The sequence below is a fragment of the Danio rerio genome, chromosome 2 (genome assembly GCF_049306965.1).
Source record: "Danio rerio strain Tuebingen ecotype United States chromosome 2, GRCz12tu, whole genome shotgun sequence".
NCBI classification, from domain to species: Eukaryota; Metazoa; Chordata; class Actinopteri; order Cypriniformes; family Danionidae; genus Danio; species Danio rerio.
In genome coordinates, this window is record NC_133177.1 from 13270904 (window position 1) to 13294159 (window position 23256).

Genomic DNA, 23256 nt, shown 5'->3' on the forward strand with positions numbered 1-23256 from the left:
GTGTGTGTGAATGTGTGTGTCGATGTTTCCCAGAGATGGGTTGCGGCTGGAAGGGCATCCGCCGCGTAAACACTTGTTGGATAAGTTGGCGGTTCATTCCGCTGTGGTGACCCCAGATTAATAAAGGGACTAAGCTGACAAGAAAATGAATAAATGAATGAATGATTAAAAACAAGCTTAGATCTGTCCACCTGTCAGGTTTTGGACGATATGGGGCATGGGACATGTCTTTGGATATAACTCAGTTTTTTGACAACACTTCGTTATTATTGTTAATTTATTAATTTGCTGGAAATTAGAACTGAATTTAGAAATAGTTTTGAAACAAATCTTTGCGCTTAACAAACAAAAAGCGTACAGCACCGTTTCCTTATCCACGAAAGAAAGTAAAAGTAAAGGCTGAATGGATTAGGCTCATTATCCTCTTGCTGCAGATGCTGTTTAACTGTTTTCTTAACTGTTTTGAAGTGTTCAGGTTTTTCCCTTACAAAGTCTGCAATGTAAATAGAAAATGGGCCATAGAGTGATGCAACTGACTCTTAAAGGGAATGGGAGATAAGACTCTGATTGGTTTATTCTCAAAACACACCTATAACTCATTAAGAGGATAAGCTTAACCCTCTTAGACCATGTGCAACGGGGCACAGCGTATTTTCCCATCCTTGAAATAGCAAAAGTGGATTGGGACACGCCCGTAATGCTCTTGCACCTTGCACTTCAGACTTTGCGCCTAGACCGTTAAAATTTACTAGTAGATCTATCATTCTGATGAACTGTATGCTTGTATACTCATCCACGGATGTTCATTACATGCTTTCTGATCCTTCACACCGATCAAGAGAAATGCTTCCAGTTATGTAGTATTTAAGATCCTCTATCTACTAGACGAACTGTGTGTCTGCATACTCTCCTCTGGTGTTCCTACGAGCGAACTTTATGAGATTGATAACATCTGAAGGTTAAACTTACTGTGCTGTTATGCAGTGACACCATCAACCACAATCAACTGATTAAAGACAGTTTCTTTATTACATATGCCTACGTTTTGAGACTGGGTAAAAAGTAGACTTTAAAAATATGTAATACATTTCATATTTCTATTAATTCTATTGATGCTTGCACTGTGTACAAAAGCAATATGAAATCCTATTTACTATTGCTTAATTACAAACTATTTCCAACAGTTAGTAACGATAGGTAACAATAGATAGCTGTGTTTTCATGATTTTTCAATGTTTCGTTAATAACAATAGATAGCTGTGTTTCCATGATTTCTCAATATTTAGTTAATAATACTAGATAGTTGTTTCCATGATAGGAGGTCTTTTCTCTCAAATATACTTCATATGAAGCATTTGGGCAATTTTAAAACAATAATTGCATTTGACAACGTTGTTTAAATACAATATATTTTAACTGACGAAGAGTTCTGGGAAGTTCTGAGTCTGTGTGTATGTTTTTATTATGCCAAGGGTTGGATTTGAATAGGGTTGGGGTAACAGGATAAAAATACAATTTATGCAAGTATAAAAACTATCATGTCTGAATAATGCCCCTTAGGATTGCATATGTGTGGCTATGCACATGAAGATCTTTCACACTCTGGGGGAAAAAAAAGAAAAGAAGAATAGAGTGTCACACTGCCCCCTGGCTAAGCAAGTTAGTAATAACTTTGCAGAAAGTTTTAAACCAAAACTATTTAAAAGGATAGTTTACCCAATATTGTAGATTTACTCAATATTTACTTACCCTCAAATGGTTTCAAACTTTTATTAATTTCTTCAAATTTCTTCTCTTGAATGAAAAAAAGATGTTTTGAAAAAAGCTGAAAGCGTGTTACCAAACGGAAGTCAATGGGTACAGATAAATGATGACTTATTTTTCATTTTTGAGCAAACTATCCCTTTAACCAAATATCGCATTATAGAGATAGAATGTTATGGAAGTTCTTGAAACATTCTTTGTGAATGCATGCATTTTTCAGATATTTGCACGTTGACACATTCTTTTTTTTTTTTTAAAGTTATATAGACTATACTGGTCTTAGTTACAGTTAAAGTCGGAATTATTAGCCCCCTTTTTAATTTTTTATATTTTTCTATTTTAAATATTTCAAATAGATGTTTACCAAATGATGTTTAGCAGAGCAAGGACATTTTCACAGTATATCTGATGATGTTTTTTCTTCTGGAGAAAGTATTATTTGTTTTATTTCGGCTAGAATAAAAGCAGTTTTAAATTTTTTGAAAAACATTTTAAGGACTAAATTATTAGCCCCTTTAAGCTATATATATATATATATATATATATATATATATATATATATATATATATATATATATATATATATATATATATATATATATATACAACAGAAATTTAGGATTTTTTATTTGTTTTTTTGTGTCACCATAATGGAGGGACTGGTTTAGTTGAGGTCTTCACCTTTAAACTTGTAAATTTAGACTCTCCAGCTGCTGAAACACAGAGTTTGTTAAATATTTGGATTATAAGAAAAAGCAGAAAAGTTGATTGGTAGATAAATTTAATTGTCTGAAATTTGTTCTGAATAATTTTATGATAATTGTCTGGATGACTAGTCTCATGCAATATTTTTTATGCTTAGTTGCTGATAGAAATTTATCGATGAGAAGTGGAAATAGAAAAAAAATACCTAATAATATTAAAGAAATAAGACATAACATATTAAAACTGTTCAATAATGTTTGTCACGCCCAAGCCTCATAAATCAGTCCTTGTACCTCAACAATGGAAACAATTTAAATGTTTTGTGCTGGGTGTGGCACAGTACAAATATCCCAGCATGCATTGCACATTAATTGATTATGTAGTGTAATGGTCTTACGGTTTCTGTATTTTCGTATTTGATTCTGCTGTTGTTTATGTTTAGACTTTCAGTAGCCTGTTAGTGAGTTAAACTGTTAATTTTGTTAATTGTCACCATTGCAGAGGTTCATCCGCTGATTCTTGATGTCTCTTTGAGTGCAGCTTATATCATGGAACAAAGTGTTTTTGATCAAAATATTCTTTAAAAACTTCCAGAATTTAATGCCACATACAGGTATGTTATATTATACTTAACAATAAATTAAATATTGCATAAGGAAGAAAATTATATTAAATTAGAGTAGGTTCTGCCTTATTAAAAACAATATGAGAATCGCCAGATGTTATACAGATTTTTGACTTGTTTGCCACATCAAAAGAGCTTTTTATACAAAATTCTTTAAAGTTGCAGCAGCCAAAATAAATCAATGGTGAAAGTGTCAGGGATAAGAGCCCAACTTAAGCAATCTCTGTTCTCCATAATGGTGACTTCAAATGTTAACTTTTATCTGCAGAAAAACTTTAGTAGAGGTTATACAAAAATAAATGTTTTATTAATAATTGTAGCTGGTGATGCTGTTTGTAGAGTTGTTTAAACGTCCGCTGATATTTTTAATGATATAATCATTTGTTTTACTTCAGGTTATTTCATTTTAAAGCTGTGACTGAAGTTGTAGTTTTTTGTATGTTCTGTTCTTGTTTTTTCCCTTCAGTATTTCTTCATTTGTTCATCGCTAATCCTCAATTATTCTTTAATTAGTCACTTAATTAATTAATTTACTTCAGCTTTGCTCCATGTTTCTTGAACCCTAAGTAGTGTGGACACTCAGAAGTGTTCAATTAATTGAGGTATTTGCTCAGGGGTTTAAAGGGTCAAAGACGTGAGAGGTAAACACAGTGTAAAAATGTATTTTTAACAGTAATATAATGTTAATTTAAACTATGGAGCTAGACTGTAAAAAAAAAAAAAAAAACAGTAGATTGCTGGCAACGAGAAGCCCCTGTCTGCAGCCTGCAGATCAGGATGGGGCAGCATCTGGGGCGGATCTGCACATGCAGCCACGCCCACCTGTAATTTTATTGGTTGGTGGAAACGTAATTCTACCTGGTGTCAGTAAACAAGAAATGCGTTTACAACTTCTTAAATATTGTTTTGTGGTTAATAAACACAAACATACACAAAAGTGGACATTCTTGCTGAGTGTTTTATATGTTAATTATGTTAACAGTTATGTGAATTTCATAATGGTATTTTTCCTGTTAAAAATAATACAAAAGAAATGCAGTGTTTTTAGTTCTCATATTTTAATAGTTTATTATTTTGCTTCAAAATGAAAATGCATCAATCAAATGTGTAGTTTCTATGGCTAGAGGTTGCATATTTACAACAAATAAAGGTGGAGTCTGAAAAAAATAAATAAAAATGAAGTGTTTTTAGTTCAGTTTATTTTTCCCTTTGTATGGGATAGTTCTCTGGAAAATTTAAAACTGAAAAAAATTTACATTAAACTTTGATTTAAGGCTGTTAAAAAATATTGGGCATGTTTCCAAATGTTTCTCTTTTAATACTGCACTGCTTTGAGTTTGAAAATGATTCATTTGTTAAGAGCAGGGATAAGCTATTATTTATCAAGGGAAGTAAATGTTTGTAACCTTTTCACTTGTTAAATCAGGTTATTTAATCATGTAATGGATTTATTACTTTTGCTTTGATTCTGCTATGAATATAATGTAAAGTATCTGTCATATGTAAATGTTCCAGCAAGAAGAAAACATTTTGTACAAATTTTTCATATTACCTGGTATGTCATCTATGTATGCAATCAGTTTCATGATTTATTATTTACTAATCCATTAAAGTTTTGTTCGGTTTCTCCATTTAAATGAAGACAGTGCTCTGCTGCCACCTACTGGGGGGTTTTGACATCTGTTCTACATTTTAAATAATAAGTTTCAAATAATTTCATAATCTAATATTACAGAATTAAAATGCAGTCTTCTTGGTTTTATTTTTGTAATTTTGTAAATACAGGGTAAATACTTTAATACCACTTTCTAACAACCCTTCTGGGTCCATTTCTGCACTGCACAGATACTGTAGATCATTAAAAAACGTTTATAATGATTTTGTTTGGTTATCAAGAGTCACATACAACATTGTTATTCTATATCATTTAATTAGAATATTAAATAAACTTAATTTAACAGAGCTTCATTTAAATAGAGAAACTGAACAAAACTTTAATGGATCATTAAATAATAAATGATGAAACTGATTGCATACAAAGATGACATACCAGGTAGTATAAAAAAATTATAAGGATTTTTGCTCGTGTTGGAAAATTTACATATAACAGATAATATACATTATAATCATAGCAGCATCAAAGTAAAAATAAATCCATTATATGATGTAATAATCTGATTTAACAAGTGAAAAGGTTACAAACATTTACTTTCCTTGATAAATAATAGCTTATTCCTGCTCTTAACAAATAAATCATTTTCAAACTCAAAGCAGTGCAGTATTGAAAGAGAAACATTTGGAAACATGCCCAATATTTTTAATAGCCTTAAATCAAAGTGTAATGTTAATATTTCCAGTTGTAAATTTTCCAGAGAACTATCCCATACAAAGGGAAAAAAAATATATAACTGAACTAAAAACACTTCATTTTTATTTTTATTTTTTCAGACTCCACCTTTATTTGTTGTAAATATGCAACATCTAGCCATAGAAACTACACATTTGATTGATGCATTTTCATTTTGAAGCAAAATAATAAACCATTAAAATATCAAAACTAAAAACACTGCATTTCTGAAAGGCAGAAGTGAAGTAACACCATTGTGAAAAGTATTGAGTCTTTTGTAATATTTTTAGCAGGAAAAATACCATTATGAAATTCACATAACTGTTAACATAATTAACATACAAAACACTCAGCAAGAATGTCCACTTTTGTGTATGTTTGTGTTTATTAACCACAAAAAAAAATATTTAAGAAGTTGTAAATGCAATTCTTGTTTATTGACACCAAGTAGTGGGCATTGACACTGTTATGTTTCCACTAACCAATGAAATTACAGGTGGGCATGGCTGAATGTGCAGCCCCGCCCCAGATGCTGCCCTGCCCTGATCTGCAGGCTGCAGACAGGGTTTTCTTCCCCAATCTGTGGGCTGCAGATGGGTGTATTTGTGGCAAGATGCTGTTAATTTAACAGTAACATACTGGCAACCGTGCTGCCAGTAACTTACTGTTTATTTAACGGGACAATTTTTAACAGTGTGGCAAAGATAAAAAAAAAAACAGTTATTAGAGATGAGTTAGTAAAACTATTATGTTTAGAAATGTGCTGAAAAAATATTTGCTCTGTTAAACAGAAATTAAGGAAAAATTAAACAGGGGAGCTGATAAATGTGGGGGGCTGATAATTCTGACTTCAACTGTATATAATTTTACTAGCCTTCTATTAGGCTTTTAATAGAAGAATTTAATAGCCTTTCCTGGAATAAACAAACATAATTTGCCCAAAACATATCACCATTCTATTACTCTACAAACACAAAAGGAAACTAAAAATATATATATAAAAAGAAATTGTAATAATTTAATCAGGACAGATGTGAGATTAACATTGCAATGTTTTTTTTTTAAATAGAATTTCAGTTCACTCTAACAAAATGCTGGGTTATTGTAACCCAATGTTGGGTCAAAATGTAATTTAATTTTAATAAAAAATAAACAACAACATTGGATTACTGTGCGGGGAAACCAGAGCACCTGGAGAAAACCCACACACACTGGGAGAACATGCAAACTCCAAAGAGAAATGTCATCTGACCCAGCCAGGGCTCGAACCAGCAACCTTCTTGCTGTGAGGCGATCGTGCTACCCACTGCACCACTACAATAATACCAACAACAACAACAACAATAATAATAATAATAATAATAATAATAATAATAATAATAATAATAATAATTATTATTATTATTATTATTATTATTATTATTATTATAGGCGACGCAGTGGTGCAGTAGGTAGTGCTGTCGCCTCACAGCAAGAAGGTTGCTGGTTCGAGCCTCGGCTGAGATAGTTGGCGTTTCTGTGTGGAGTTTACATGTTCTCCCTGTGTTCGAGTGGGGTTCCTCTGGGTGCTCCAGTTTCCCCCACAGTCCAAAAACATGCAGTTCAGGTGTATTGGGTAGACTAAATTGTTTGTAGTGTATGAGTGTGTATGGATGTTTCCCAGAGATGGGGTGCAAGGATGTGCTGGATAAGCATGTGCTGGATAAGTTGGTGGTTCATTCCGCTGTGGTGACCCCAGATTAATAAAGGGACCGAAAAGAAAATGAAAGAATGAATGAATAGTAATAAAAACTTATATTTAAAAATTAAAATTATATAATTAATTTATAACCATCGCAAATGAGATTATAGCGTAACTGTGTGTTTGTGAGTGCATAACTGATCTTTTTATTGGTTTCCTCTCTCTTTATTAAAACTTTATCTGCTACGTAAAAACGTGCTGGATAAGTTGGCGGTTCATTCCGCTGTGGCGACCCAAGATTAATAAAAGGACTAAGCTGACAAGAAAATGAATCAATGAATGAATGTAATGATAAAACATCCATAACAAATAAGAAACAGCAATAGAAAAAGGTATCATATTTTTATTTTGAACTAGGTTTCAGAACCACTGCTGAAATTTGAACTTTAAAAAGACTTTTATTTTACATTCATTTGATCTTATTTGCCCCTGATCGGATGCAGCCATAAATAACAAGAAATTCTATTTTAATGTTTGTGACATGCCGTCAACCAATATAGTACTAAAAAGAAATGCATTGTGTAAAACTTTTTTGCACACAGTTCTTTTCAAAAACCACCATTTACATCCTAAGTCAAACGAGCACAGACACATTACATCAGGCTTGCATGGAGACTGAAGAACAATGTATCAGTTCCTGAACTGAGATCCGTTCCGTGTTTTGCAGAAATTCTGTGTGGAAAAAAAAAGTCGCTTCACCTGAGCTCTCCAACATATTAGTCCGCAGGGTCAGTTTATATTATTTTTATTTTAGATTTTTGTTTTTATACCCACTATTAAATAATTTACAAACACAAACACGTTCTGATACTGGATAATAACACTCATGTCTAAACTAAGAAGAGTCCTTCCACTAAGGGCTGTGCTTAATGTTGTGGCACTATTTAGCATGGTGTCGCTTGTAGGGGGTGATGCGGTTACACTCAAATATGGCTACCATGGAGTGAGAGCTACAACTTTAATATTTGTAGTAATGCCGAAATGTAACGTTTTATTTAATTTTCCGTTCTACAGCCGCGTCTAAACATCGTTTTTTCTTGTATAAATTGTGAATACCCAGTCAAGGATATCATCTCGATGGGCTTAGTGTTAATAAAGTATTGCTCGAAATTGCAGCTTGCTCAGTGAGCTGATCGAAATCGTCAGGATTGAAAGCTTGAAACCAAAATCTGCGTTTGGTCTTCCCTCATTTGGGGATATTTTGGGCTGTATTTTCCCGAATGTGGCCAGAGATCGGATCTTTTCGACGCCTCGAAGGAGCTCGTATAGCGGTCGTTATGGTTTGTTTTCGGATGAGGGATGTGACCCGCGAGGATTTGGCGATGTGGGATGAAGCGGAATAAAGAAAAGTGATCCGTTCAAACCGAAGAAAAGCGGCTGCTATTTGCCTTTGGATTAAACATTGAATACGCTCTGGATATACAGTTGGGTTTTACTGGAATACGTGTACAGTATCGCAGAAGATCGCTTTGTCACGCTGGCTTATTTTCCTGAGGAATAGTGGTGTATCCTTCCCAACCCCCCCAGCACCACAATCCCTAAACAAAAGTACTGTATGTCACGTATATGACGGTTCTTGTCATGATGGAAATAAATAAAAAGTGTTAGGGTCGAAGAGGTAAGTAAATGTCGACCGATACGTGTGTTGTACGTATTTCTCGTCACCGTTTGCGAGTGCTTTTGTCGTTTGCGTCGCCTTTCTCCACGCAAACACTTTGACCAAGTGTGCAGCATTTCTTTATCGTTTGCGTTTTCTGTTCTTTTATTTATTTATTTTTTACACAAAATACAAAAAGATTTTTAAACCCTTCCTGCATCTTTACAGTCCACTGCCTTTAATGGGCCGTTATATGATTCCCGCTTGGATAGGCGACTCCAGCATTGAGTAATGTTCCAAGTTAATCAGCCGGGCTGCAAGGCCTATACTGTATCCACTTACAGCCTTTCTTGCGCATTTTCAGTCGTCCTTTCACTGTAAATCTAAAACATCTACGTTGGTTCTACATGATTATGTCTAGACAAATGTTTGAACAGCACCGATACTTTGGCGTGCATGTAGATTTAGCATTTAGGGTCCTAAAGAGTGCATTCATCTCCCTCCTGCAAAGTCGCCAGCTTGTTTTTGTTTTTTATTAATTATTTGTCATTTTTTGTTTTATAAAAAAAGTGTGAAGTTAGTTAAACATTAGAGTATTTCATGGCATGATGGTATTATTGGCCCCTTGCATACGTGAAGCTCTGAAACACAAAGCTCTGGAGACAACTGAACAAAGGCAAAAAGCTGGACATGCCCCCTCATGTGAAGAAGCACTTGCTTTGTGTGCTTCTGTTTCACGAAGGTGTCCCTCTGGTTTCCTTAGTTGTGGTTTCAAATCATTTCCAGTATATCTTATTTTAAGATGTACGTTGTAGGGGCATTGCCAAGTGTTCAGATGTATTCATGGATTTGATTTACACACTCTAGATAACTTCAAAAGAAGTCCTCTGCACCTAGCCAGATGTTTCATTTTATAGACAGAATGATAATAAAGTACAAACTATATTTTTGATCAAGAAGCCATTTCGTTTTTTTTGTGTCAGTCCATTTGTTACTTTAGTTTAACCAGCTAAAATTGAGGCAACTGCACCAAGGACATTTTGTGCTTGTTTAAAAAAGTATAATGCTTAGTTTATGAAGCTTAATAGAGTTTATGTAGATGTTTATAGAACCAAATGGGGAGTTTGGATACAAAATAACAACAATATTAAGTGTTTACACAACTATTAATTCAGTTAGTGTTCAAAAAAAATGAGAGTGCGTTAGCTGGTAATGTGTCAGAAAAATCGGTTCATTATCAGTGTTATTAAAACTGGACAATAACTGTTCATTTTAAAATGAATATAGGTGCACAAAATTATCCAGTTTTGCAAACTTCATGTCTCAAATGTAACCAAAATCATAAAGTGATTGATTATACAGCCTTTTGGAAATTCAATTCAGCTGCAAGATTGATGCATGGTAAATTGTTAGGTCAATCTTGAAAATGACAGTTTGAACAATGACATTTACAAGTCTGTGCAATTTGTTTGTATTTATGTAAGGAGCACTTTGAATTAAAAAATAGAGATTTTTTTTTATTACTTTTTTAATTATATCTCAGAATATACATTTAACAGATGCATACACACGTCAGTCTTTTTACACTCTGGAAATCATTCAACATATTAATGAATTATCTTGCACTCAAGGGTGCTTGTATGTTTGTTTAATCAAATGTGCTCTAGAATGATAAAGTCCTTCAACCATTATGGTTCTATGTATCTGTGGTTCCACGAAGAATATTTAACATGCATAAAAATACTTCCGTTTCCGTCTTTTCAGTCCACTTTTATTTTTTTATTTTTTTTATACCTTTGAGTAGTGATAACACATTGCTAAATATGCTTTTTAGTTATTCCATAAAATAAAGCCAACTGGTTGTTTGAAAATTTAAGCAGTTTCATCCGTCTGTGCTTCCCCAGCTTCCTTTTTCAATAGGAAATATGTCAACATGAAACAAAAAAATGCACTTTCCAAGCTCTTTCATGACTATCACAAACAATGTGTTTGTAAAAGCTAAAGGTAATGTACACAGTGTCATTAAAGGCTTGACTCGAGCATGTGAGTGAGGTGTAATTGTTTACTCAAGGCAGGATACAATGATCGCAGCCCAGGGAGGGATCCCACGTAGTTCCCGGAAAAGACAGCATCCCATTGGCAATATGCCTTGTCAGCTAAGTGGACAGGTTGGCAGAAGCACCACACAGAGCAAACACAAGGGTCAGCATGGGGGATCCAGGAGAGCAGTGACCATAATATGCACTACATTTAGAAAGAATAATGCAACACAACTAAAACATTCTCTGTCAACTTGTCAAATGTGTTGTATTTGGAGTATTCATTTCCATCATGTAGTTGGTACTGTGCTAATACAATTCAAACATGATAATAAAAAAACGGATGGATAATTTTTAGCTGACATTACATAAACTGATACATTATTTTTTTAGCACACTAAATATGACATTTTTGACACATTTTCATGGAATTATGTTTTATTTCAGAGTTGATCTTCACACTATGCATAAGTTATATTAGTTTTTTAAAATGCTTTTTTTAGTATTGAACCCGGGAATCATTTTCTTCTGGAATATCTAGGTTTTTAATAAAGTTGTAGTTAGCTTATTCAAAAAATAGCTTATTTAAGGCTCAACAATAAGGACTGCCCAGTGGCCCAGGGCCAGCTTGAGAGACACTTGGGACAGTAGACCGGATCATTACTGGCCCGATTGGGACAGTGTTGCCTTGTCACTAACATTTAATTTGTCTGTTTACTAACATTTAATTTGTCAATTGAGTTTGTGCTTTTAAGTTTTTAAACACTACCTTCCCTGTTATGTCGTAAACACCATATTGCTTTCCAGTTCCTCTTATTTGATTGACCATGATATTTTTTTCTGTAACCTGGTAAAAACCAGTCCAGCGAAGAAACGGCAACATGGAGGCAACATCAAATTATAAGGCTAAAAGAAAATGTCTGTTTCTAACATCTTGGAAGTAGACATTTACGTCTGACTAACAGAACAAAATAAAAATGAAGTGATATTTTGCACAGTTTCGGCCAGTTTGACAAGTCAGCCACCTTTTTTTAACATTTTCTGTACTGCTCTTTTTGTTTGCATAACACTTTTATTTACAATTTATTTTAAATATTAAAATTCTAGATTCACAGACTTTATTTTTGACACATTATTTAAAATGTGGCAAAAAATTGCTATTAACTTCCTTTTTTTTTGGTGGGGCCAGTGAAAATTTTGGCAGGGCAAGTAAAAATCTGAACCACTTGCCCGATCGGATCAGTAAAAAAAATCCATAGCGTTGAACCCTGTTATTGGAAAGTTGTAAAGGTCTAAATCTGCTGAAAAAAAACTGTGATGAAAGCCTTCTCAAAAACCTAATAATTAGCTTTGACTAATTAAATATTGTACATCAGACTACATCATAGCGGACACTTATTTTGCATATCTGTTATAATAAAATATTACGTGTTACCTTTTTATCAACAGAATGTCATCAGAGGAGAAAAGTCTGGACCCCTCTGACAAAGGACCCTCTCCACCTCCTTGCAGCTCTGGGGCCACTCCCACTGGAAGTCCAACCCCCACAGATAAGCGGCCTAGAGGCCGCCCTCGTAAGGACGCCTTATCCACAGCAACATCAATTCCCTCTGTGCCCAGACAGAGAAAAAAGTAAGTTAGCTTAAATTTTTGCAATTGGTATTGTAACTGATTTGAATATCAATCTACATATCTTCAAAACTAATGTTGATTATTGGTTGTAGAAGACAGAATACATAATACGCTTACACAGGTGGTCAACATATGCACATTGTTTTTGGCAAAATTTTTGTATTTTAGGCTGCTGTTGTACAAATATCTCTCTATCTGTCTCATCCATGTAGGCATCCATTGTCGCTGTAGCATGTGTTTTGGTTTTCCTGCGCATGCAGTTTTTTTTTCTCATGGCAGCTTTTAAGATGACACCCCTGGGACATTGTTTCAGTTTTTACACATGAAGTGGATCAAAACCTATGGAGTTATTTTTGTGCCAAAAAACAAACAAACAAAACTTTTGTAAAAACTAATACAAATATACACTGATAAATGAAAAATAAAAAGACTCAAAAATACAAAACTATAAACTAAACTGCATTAGTATAAACTTTATCAAATACACTGCTTTTTTGTTTACTTCAGCTTATGGCTGTGCGATTAATCGAAATGGAATAGCAATTGCGTTTTGCAACATTGCGATTAGCTAATCGCAAGAGGCTGCAATATGAATATATATATATATATATGTTTTATATAATCTCCCCCGCCCTGAGCAAATGCGTTACGGCCGTCTGTGTAGGACAGTCTTGTCAGCCAATAGTGAGCACACTTTAATACCCAATCAGAATTGCGCAACCGAACTATGCGGAATGTCCACAATAAAAAAACAAATAAACAAACGGTAATCCGTGGATGAGTGGGATGATGTCGTCTGCTGCTTCAGAAGGCAAGGCAAGTTTATTTATATAGCACATTTCATACACAGTGGGATTTTAAAGTGCTTTACATAAACAGAAATAAAAGAAGCAAGTATAAGAAAAATAAAAACAAATAATAAAAATGATAAAAAAAATCAAAAAGAGATAAAACGTGTTATAAAACAATGAAATAGAAGAGAAAAACATAATAGTGCAATCTGTCTGATGAAGCACAGTGCTCATCCAGTAAAGGCACAGCTAAACAGATATGCTTTTAGTCTTGATTTGAATGTGCATAATGTTGGTGCACATCTGATCATTTCTAGAAGCTGATTACAGCAGTAAGGGGCGTAGTAGCTGAAAGCTGATTCACCCTGATTTGACTAGAACTCTTGGAGTTTCTAGTTTATTTGATCCTAGAGATCTGAGTGATACAAAGATTTCAGGTGGCGCCCTTTCGCATCACAATAAATTCCAATGCTAGTGTAAATATAAGAAACATATTACATTTGTTTTGGACATTCTATTATCTAAATAAAGCAATTGTACATTCAGAATATTTAGATAGACGTTTTTGCAACTGTGGGACTGAGAAACCTCAGCAGCACATCTGAAGACAAAAGAGGAATCCCAGTTGTTAACATGCACGTCAAAAAAAATATGCAGCGCTCATGAAACATGATCTTATTTTAACTAAACATACTATGAAACAGAAAGGAGGGATGTAAAGTCAGGGAGGTAGGATAAGGCCTTAAAAAAATTATGAGTCGGGTCTAAAAGACAGATAATTCTCATTCATTTACTCATTTTCTTTTCGGCTTATGCCTAGTTCAGACTGCGTGATTTTAGCCCTGATTTTGGCTCGCAGACAGGTTTTGAGAAATTGCCGACAAACGCCTGAAATCACTGGCCAATTGGTGCTCGTGCACGTGAGTGACAATAAAACAGTATGAACTATCAAAGACGCGATCTGAGAGAATCGGCCATGAGTCGCCGATGCCTGCGAGATATTTGACATGCTAAATATCTGGAGCTGTCGGCGATTCAAATCATGCCGTGTGAATTGAGTTTTGACTGAAAATAACATCAGCGATCGCCTACAGCCAATGAGAGAGCGGCATTCACTTGTGTGTGCGTGTGTGTATACCTGCTGCAGGCCAGCGGGAGGCTGGGGGAGAAGTTAAAATCGCTCTTTTTTTCAGTTTATTTGGACCCACGAAATGGAGGAAAAACTAGTGGAGGTTTGACAGGACTCAGGAGGTGTTTTTGGCTGTGAGACGTAGTTTGGACGAAGTTGTCGTCGATTCTTCCTATAATAAAGTTATGCAATGTGAAAGTCCCTGTCGCCGATCCATCTTGCAGTGTAAACAAAACGGCGACAAAACGCTAGCCCAGATAGTCATAACTAGCCCAGTTATGCAGTGTGAAAACATCTGTGACACAACTACTTTGAAAATCATGCAGTCTGAACTCTGCATTAGTCTCTTTATTTAATCAGGGGTCACCACTGATCTGCATGCCAGTACTGGGAAACATCCATACACACTCATTCACGTTCATACACTACAGCCAGTTTAGTTTATTCGATTCCCCTATAGCGCATGGCCTTAGGACTTGTGGGGGGAAACCGGAGCACCTAGAGGAAACGCATGCCAACATGGGGAGAACATGCAAACTCCACACAGAAATGCCAACTGAATTAAATTAATAAGCTATTCCTGCAAAGGACTTCTTAAATAATCTTAGCATATTACTCCAGTTGTGTCTTTGTGTTACAGTTACATTTAAGACAAATTTCTGTTGTTTATTTAGAATATTAATTGTATGATCAAGGTGAATGCGTACCTTGGCACTAAGGGTCAAACAACAAAAAATAAGCTCAAGAATCTTGGTGTGACTCTGGAGTCAGATCTGAGTTTCAGTAGTCATGTCAAAGCAGTAAGTAAATCAGCATACTATCATCTCAAAAACATTGCATGAATTAGATGCTTTGTTTCCAGCGAAGACTTATGCCGAGTTCAGACTGCATGATTTTAGCCCTGAATTTTGACCCGCCAACAGGTTTTGAGAAATCGGTGACAAATGCCTGAAATCACAGGCAAATCAGTGCTTTTGCACGTGAGTGACAAGCACAAAGTATTAACTATCAAAGACGCCATCTGAGAGAATCGCCCATGAGTCGCCGATGCCTGTGAGATATTTAGCATGCTAAATATTTGGAACTGTTGGTGATTCAAATCATTTCGTGTGAAAGGAGTTTTGACTGAAAAGAACATCAGCGATCACCTACAGCCAATGAGAGAGCAGCATTTACGGGACTAGTGTGTGTGTGTGTGTACCTGGAGGCCAGCGAGAGGCTGGGGGAGAAGTTAAAAGCGCTCCTTTTCAGTTTATTTGGACCCAATAAATGGAGGAAAAACTAGTTTGACAGGAGCACCTGTGTCTGTTTAACGTTTCATACAGAAAGTTAAAAAACTTGTGGAGAAATTGCTAATTCCCTAAAAACTAAGTTAGCAAATATCTACATTTTCTACCTCATTAAAGGCTTCCTTCTCATTATTTAGTTAATAACAAAAGATATACTACGTGTTTTTGGCTTTGAGACATAGTTTGGACAAAGTTGACAAAGATTCTTCCTATTGTAAAGTCATGCAATGTGAAAGCCCCTGTCGCTGATCCATCTTGCTGTGTAAACAAAGCAGCGACAAAACGCTAGCCCAGAGTCATGCAGTGTGAAAACATCTGTGACATGACTACTTTAAAAAACATTCAGTCTGAACTCGGCATTAGAGAAATTTGTTCATGCTTTTATCAGCAGCAGGGTGGTTTACTGTAACGCCTCCTCACAGGCCTTCCTAAAAAGGCAGTCAAACAGTTACAGCTCATCCAGAATGCTGCGGCCAGGATTCTGACCAGAAACAGGAAATCAGAGCACATGGCTTCCAATTACATTCAGAATAGATTTTAAAATATCATTACTGGTCTATAAATCACTAAATGGCTTAGGACCTCAATACATTACAGATATGCTCACGTAATACAAACATAACAGATCACTCAGATCTCTAGGATCATGTAAACTAGAAATTCAAAGAGTTCAGTCAAATCAGGGTGAATCGGCTTTCAGCTACCACGCCCCTCACTGCTGTAATCAGCTTCCAGAAATGATCAGATGTGCTCCAGCATTAGGCACATTCAAATCGAGACTGAAAACACATCTGTTTAGCTGTGCCTTTACTGAATGAGCACTGCTACGTCCAACAGATTACACTATTATGTTTTTCTCTTTTTACATTTTTTTATAACCTGTTTTAACACATTTTATCAGTTTTTATACGATGAATATGCTGACATCAGCGGCAAATTGGCGAGAATCAACTGAGGTTAAGTGACTGCAACCAGCGAGACCTAGCTGTCACTCAAGTGGCCACACCCTTAATCATGCAAACTTAATATAAAGGAAACAGATGAGTTTAAAAAAAAAATCACCCCCTCAAAGTTGTCATCAAGGGTATTATTAGCTATATGAATCAAAATCGTTCTTTGTACCAGGCTGTAAACATTGTTAATTTAGGTTATTAAATTCCTCTATAGTGCATATCTTAGGACTTGTGGGGGGAAACCGGAGCACCTAGAGCAAACGCACGCCAACACGGGGAGAAACAATGTTTTTTTTAAACATTGTTTCTGTTGTAAAGTTGGCCATTCTAAAAGTGGGCTCAGTTGAAATTTACTCCGTATGGAGCCAGGACTTGCAGAATTTCGATGAATTGCAGGTTCAGTTACTTCCTTATTGGCTTCCCAACGGAGATCGGGAGGTCGCCGCTATATACTGCACAACAAATGTGAGAAAAAAACCTCGGCATTTCTTGGTAAGATGTACTCGGTAGTTATAGCGTCAGAAAGCCTTGTGTATAGACTATCCTATCACAATATGCAGCGAAAATCCTACACGATGGTAATAGTTTGATTAAAGTGTTTACATTCGGAGACAGCAGATCTTTCAGTCTGTAATGTTGTACTATAATATTGCAGTAATATTAACGTACTATTAACTATATAAGTAACTAAATCATTTTGACTTTGCTATGTCTTTAAAAAACTGAAAGAGTACTGCTGACTTGAGTACTTTGCCATCTGAATAAACAAACAAAGAACACCGATCACACATTTCTGTCAGGTACATTGCAATCCACACATGAGTCCAGCTGCGCTCGTAGTAGGGAAATAAAAACAAAATCTTTGTTGCAGCACATTTATAAACAAAACACTGATGACCCATGTCTCCAAATTTTTGTTCTTCCACTAATTTTGGACACACAATGTGGCTTCTCTCTGCCATCTGAACACTGAAAAAATTTCTTCGAAGCTATCATGCATATTAATGAAGTTGCACCTCATATAGTAAATATATGTGCGTGTTGTCATTAATCTCCCTCTCGCTATTGGAACTTTTTTACTGTGAACGCAGAATTATTTCAAGCTCTTAGCTCGAGGTTCGAGGCTATTGGCACAGCCCGGTTCACAATAACATTAAGCCCTTACGTGCAACGGAAGAGCGGCAAATTGATGAAAATGGCAGAAGACAGGAAATTTGCGAGATGGACGTATGTGCATATGGCGTTATTTCACGGACAAATGTCGTAAGCACAGTTTTACAAGTCGAGAGCGCATCCATGTAATTCTCTGTTCGTGGACAAAACTGCTCGACCGCAAAATGTCTTGCAGTGCACTCAAAAAATATCTGCTCGCGTGCGAACGATCTGCTCTCGTTCCCTCAGATGATGCAGACTCACAATTTGTGCCTCATGTTTCCTCTTTCTTTCGTGCTTTTGCTCTCCAGAGATCGTCCTGTTTAATTGGTTATCCCAAGAATGTTGATATAGTTTATATATTGCCACACTATTCATTAACAATACACGAAACACTAAAAGGTTATGGTAAATTCTATAATAAATACTAGTGTTTTTGAGTGTCAAGTATACTGCCTATGTTTTAGGCTAATAATATTTACAACTTGTAAATGAATGCTTCAGCATACTGTAGTTTTAAGAATAGTAAACTACAGTGAAATACAGTGTAGTTTTACTACAGTAAAGTGTGGTGAATTGTAGTATAATATATCCTGTATTGAAACTATAGTATTACCAAATGTGTTCAAAATTCAAATGACTAAATATGTTCATTTGGAGCTGTTTCATTGTAAATAAACAGTTAAATGGTCATTAATATGTTTTATTTTTATTATTTACAAAAGAAAAAATAAATATATACATTAGCAGCAAATACATTAGCAAACAGTTTAAAATGAAATGGAATCAAGTTATCAAATCTCATTAGCCGTTTCATCACTGTATAACTTACACATTTTGATTAAAGAGCACTGAATTAATATCTTATTTATTTAGATTTTTATCGTGTGATTACATTAAATAACAGGTGTCACTTTAAAAATGCACACATCTAACATAATATAACATAATATAATGAAAGCATTTGATTGCTTTACTAACTTATTATGCTCATTTAAGATGAAATTAGTTGTGTTTGAAAAAAACCTCACCAAGATCGACACTATGGAGTGCGTCAGCTGACAGTCATGCACCATTATATCCTGTTTTGAGGATTGCATAGGAGGGGTGACGGCACCTGTAATGAAAAGGAAAGGGAATCGTGCCGTTTTTATATTTATTTCAAAGTTTTCTTGCCTAAACGAAGCAAAAGCACAGAACAGACTCATATTTAAGAGCAAGGGGCGGCCCCTGGTGGTTCGGCGGTATGAGTTGTGTTTAGGGAGGCTCGCCTCTTTAATGGCTGTTTCTCAATTTCTTAGAATGCAGAGAACAGACTTGCGTTCTTGTGGAGAACGGTCTTGCCAGGTGTCCTCAGAAGAAAGAACTCGGGAGGCCGCGAGGGCAGAGAACGCGTCCTCTGAGAAATGAGATGCTGCGTTCTTCCTAAAGGTCACGTGACCTTTACACGTTTTCAATGGAAAATTATTTTAACATTACAGCACTCATTTATTGTTTTATTGTTTTTCCCCTTTTCAAAATATATACTATGTATAAAAAACATTATAAATAGACGTTGCCCAATATAAATAAAACGGTTTTTAATACGAATTTCAACAAACAAACACCCTTAATGTGTTTATTCCTTATGTTCATGGAAATGTTTATATTCACCGTGTCATCTAGGAAAACTCCTGAAATAAATCAGTTATATCTCTGAACTGTAATAATAAATCTAAATAAAATGCTGCGCTTCCCACCTCCAGTCGCAACTTCTGGGACTTCTAGCGCGAGTTCGATGCACAAGTCTGCATCAGTGCGTCCTCAATATCAAAAACACATCCGGGAAGTTTCACGCGTCATCTGTTCTTGTGGTCTTGAGTATTGGAACTGAACTTTAGTAGCTGATGATGACGTTACAGGAGGACACAAGACGGCTGAAAAACGCATATTAAGAAAGTCAATGTCTTTTTGCCACCCTTCAGAGAAAGATTGAAAATATCGGAAAATATCTTTACGACATGATAGCGGGATAGAGGTATGACAGACTACTTCATTTTATTTTAGTTGACATGATAAAGTGGGATTGATAGTGAGATTTTTTTTGAAAAATGAATAGTACAGTAGGGTATAATACATTATCAAGTTTTCCCCTATTTTCTATCACAGTTACATTTCGGCTTGCGTCAGTTATTTTCGTTTAAATGTTTTTTTTTTATTTTTTTTATTAGTATGGTGCACCTTTTGGATGTTTAATAAATATTTTTAAAATAAAATATATTCTTTACATTGAACCTCTATTCCAGGGGTGTCAAACTCAATTCCTGGAGGGCCGAAGCCCTGCACAGTTTAGTTCCAACCCTGCTCCAACACACTTACCTGTAGGTTTCAAACAAGCCTGAAGGACTCAATTAGTTTGATCAGGTGTATTTAATTAGGGTTGGAACTAAACTGTGCAGAGCTGCGGCCCTTTTGGAACTGAGTTTGACACCTGTGCTCTATTCTGTTTCGTTAAGTGTTTGAAACTGGAAATATCTCATATAACATACAGATAAAATTTTATGGTTTATTAGTGGTTTATTGGTTTAAAAAATGTAATATGTAAGTCTATTTTAGTATATTGGTTATTGTTAATAAATAGTGCACCAATATAAATCATATCAAAAAGCACGAAAGGAAGAGGTGAACACAAGACATAAATTGTGAGTCTGCATATAAGCAGACTCTGAGCAGTGTACTGAGAGCGCACAAGAAAATTTTTGCGCGAGAAGTGCATATTTGAGAGAGCGTGAGAAAATTTGCGAACGAGCAGCGTATATTTGAGAGCTCGCAAGCAGTTTTGTCCACAAACAGAGGAAATCGGTACACAAGCATTATATTTAGAAAGCTGTTCATCATACTCACTTGCGCATGACAGTTTTGTGTTGTAAACCTGAATTTAAAGTGAATAGAATAATGGCAACAACAAGAAAAGAAAAAAATCTGCATCTTGTCATGGTATTGAAGTTTACATATAGGTCTGTTATGTCTAATATGAATATAGTCAAGCTATTCACAGATATTGCCAGATAATCACTTTACCTCTACCATACTTTTAACAGACTTAGATCATTTGTGATTCTGGCTCTTATCCTTTCTTGCATTGTCTTGAGCCTTTAAGTTGCCGATTATATACTACATTGTTAGTAGCCTGGATAGGTCACAGTCATTCTGCTACATCATATCATAATGCTCTGCAGTCCATTTTTTTTCATTTTAGAATGTAAAGTTCTAATTCTGTAGTTATTTTGGTGTAAGTAACTAAAAAGTAATATAAGACTAATGTAACATTGCAATTTTAAGACAGTAATATTGTAATGTAAGGGATTACTTTTAAATAACAGTAATAAGTAATCTGTAATGTATTACAGTTTGGAAGTAACTTGCACAACACCACATAATAATAATAATAATAATAATAATATGTGGCTATGTGTAGGTCTACTGCTGGTTAAAATGCTAAATTTTGTATAGATTTTGAATGGTGGACTTAAACAGACTTTAAATTTGTCCTGGTTGTTAATGGACAGTAAAGTGATGACATCAGAATATAACAATTCATAATTCTGAAGTTGAATCACTATGTTTGAGACATACGCTTGTCATTTATAATTGACAACATTTATCAGACCATCTTTTTCATTGGAAAATGAGACATTTGCCATTATCTTGCAACATATTCAACATTTTATGACTTGAGTAGTTATACTGACCCAGTAAACATTTATTCTAATGAACACTTTGTGTTTGCTATGAAAGAAAAAAACATATCAAATGCTCAATAATCGTAATCATAACTCAAAAATGCAAAATGTGAAAAAAAAAACATACATGCAAATGATACTTCCCACGTGGCTCTTAAATGATCACTCTGTGCAACAAACTGAACCATTTACTGCTGATAGATTTACTGCTATACTTTACTACAGTGTGACAAGTTACAACAACTGTCAAACCATCAACCAGTAGGAGTGCCGAATGATCAGTAATCAGCATGACAACTTGTCAGCCTCTTTTTACATTTTTTTATTTTATAAAAGTGTTTTGTGAGCCAAATTAGTGTTACATATAGTTTTTGTTTGCTGTGCTGTTAGATATCATTTCAGAATGCAGGATACTGAAAGTGTCATAGATGGATGATCTCAAACTGTGTTTGGCGCATCTTTATTGTCATTCAGTCTGATATAATGACAACTGAGATCTTCCAGTCTAACATGGAAAACTAATCTAAGCTTGACACTAGGGCTGGGCAATAAAACGGTATCGGTATTTTGACCGAACACCATTGTCAATAACGATAAAAAAAGCTTGGTATGAAGTTTCAGTATGAAGCGGTATAATTTTATTAAAATGTGGTTGCTGAGCCCGAGCCTTAGAAGGATTGCCAATAAGTGTGGGTTATTTTCAATGGAGGAGCGTGGCTTGCCCTCGCAAATAGGCAGCGACACGCTCATGACACACTTCTATTTTCCACGTACACTTAGTTGAAAAACATCTAAACTTTTCAGAATGCTGCTAGTACACTGCGATTTCATTTAAATAGAACAAACTATTCTGCTTCACACTTTGTATGGAATATACACATTTTGGTAATAATGGCAGACTAATTACCTCTGACAGACATGAAGCACCCAAACACTGCAGTGCTTTTTACTATTCTCCATAAATAAAAAGTATCAGATCTGCAGCAATGGTTTTTGTCCATTTGTCATCCTCTGAGAAAACGGTTGATGATTGCATAGTTACGAAAGATGCCAGGGGAGCACAAGTTCAAAGCACATTAAAAATGGTGAACGAAACCATGCGCTTGTACTTTTCACGTGCTTTTAGATGCAAAGTGAACAAACTCGGGTTGAGTTGCATCATCGTCACTTTAGGTCAGAATAACACATCGGGAAAATTAGTGCCGTATATCAGCAGTGAGGAGATTGTAATTTAAAAAGGATGTCGAGTGGCTTTTTGTTTTTTTTTCTCTGCATCTTAGCTACTAGCACCCACTCTAGATATTAGACATAAGAGACTAAATATTATTCTTTATTTTTTTGTTTTTCACTAATTAAACAATTTGCCTTAGTAATGTTGGTAAATTAAAATAAAGTGTTTAATTAAATTATAAAACTAAATGGATTTTAATATATATTCAATAATATGAATGCATGATAAGAAAGATTATATTGTGATAATTTGTTTTTGCTGTATCGCCCTACCCTACTAGACTCTGCTTATGTAAATGGAGGGGAGGTGTCTGGCATTTTTCCTGAAGAGATTAATGAATTATATACTAGTCTTTGAAGTGAAATGCATGCTTCAGCCATTTTGGGCTGTGTAAGGTGTGATGTCCATGTCTCTGACTGGTAATGGCATAGTGTGAAATGATTTTTATGAATAAAGCTCACAAAATAATCTTTAAAAGATAAATCTTTCAAGAACACATACAGTCAAGTGTTTAAAGGTTGTTATTGTAGAAAACGGTT

At 35.1% G+C, this 23256-nt stretch overlaps 1 protein-coding gene across 31 annotated transcripts in view; it reads left to right on the forward strand.

Moving 5' to 3' along the window:
- Positions 1–8107: 8107 nt before the first annotated feature.
- Positions 8108–23256, forward strand: part of kmt2cb (lysine (K)-specific methyltransferase 2Cb) — a 189975-nt gene continuing 174826 nt past the window's right edge. For all 31 annotated transcript variants that reach the window (XM_009298109.4, XM_017351380.3, XM_005163297.5 and 28 more), the window contains exons 1-2: positions 8108–8800; positions 12268–12450. In XM_009298109.4, the coding sequence (XP_009296384.1) occupies positions 12269–12450 (182 nt within the window). In that variant the 5' untranslated portion in view covers positions 8108–8800; position 12268. The remainder of the gene's footprint in view (positions 8801–12267; positions 12451–23256) is intronic.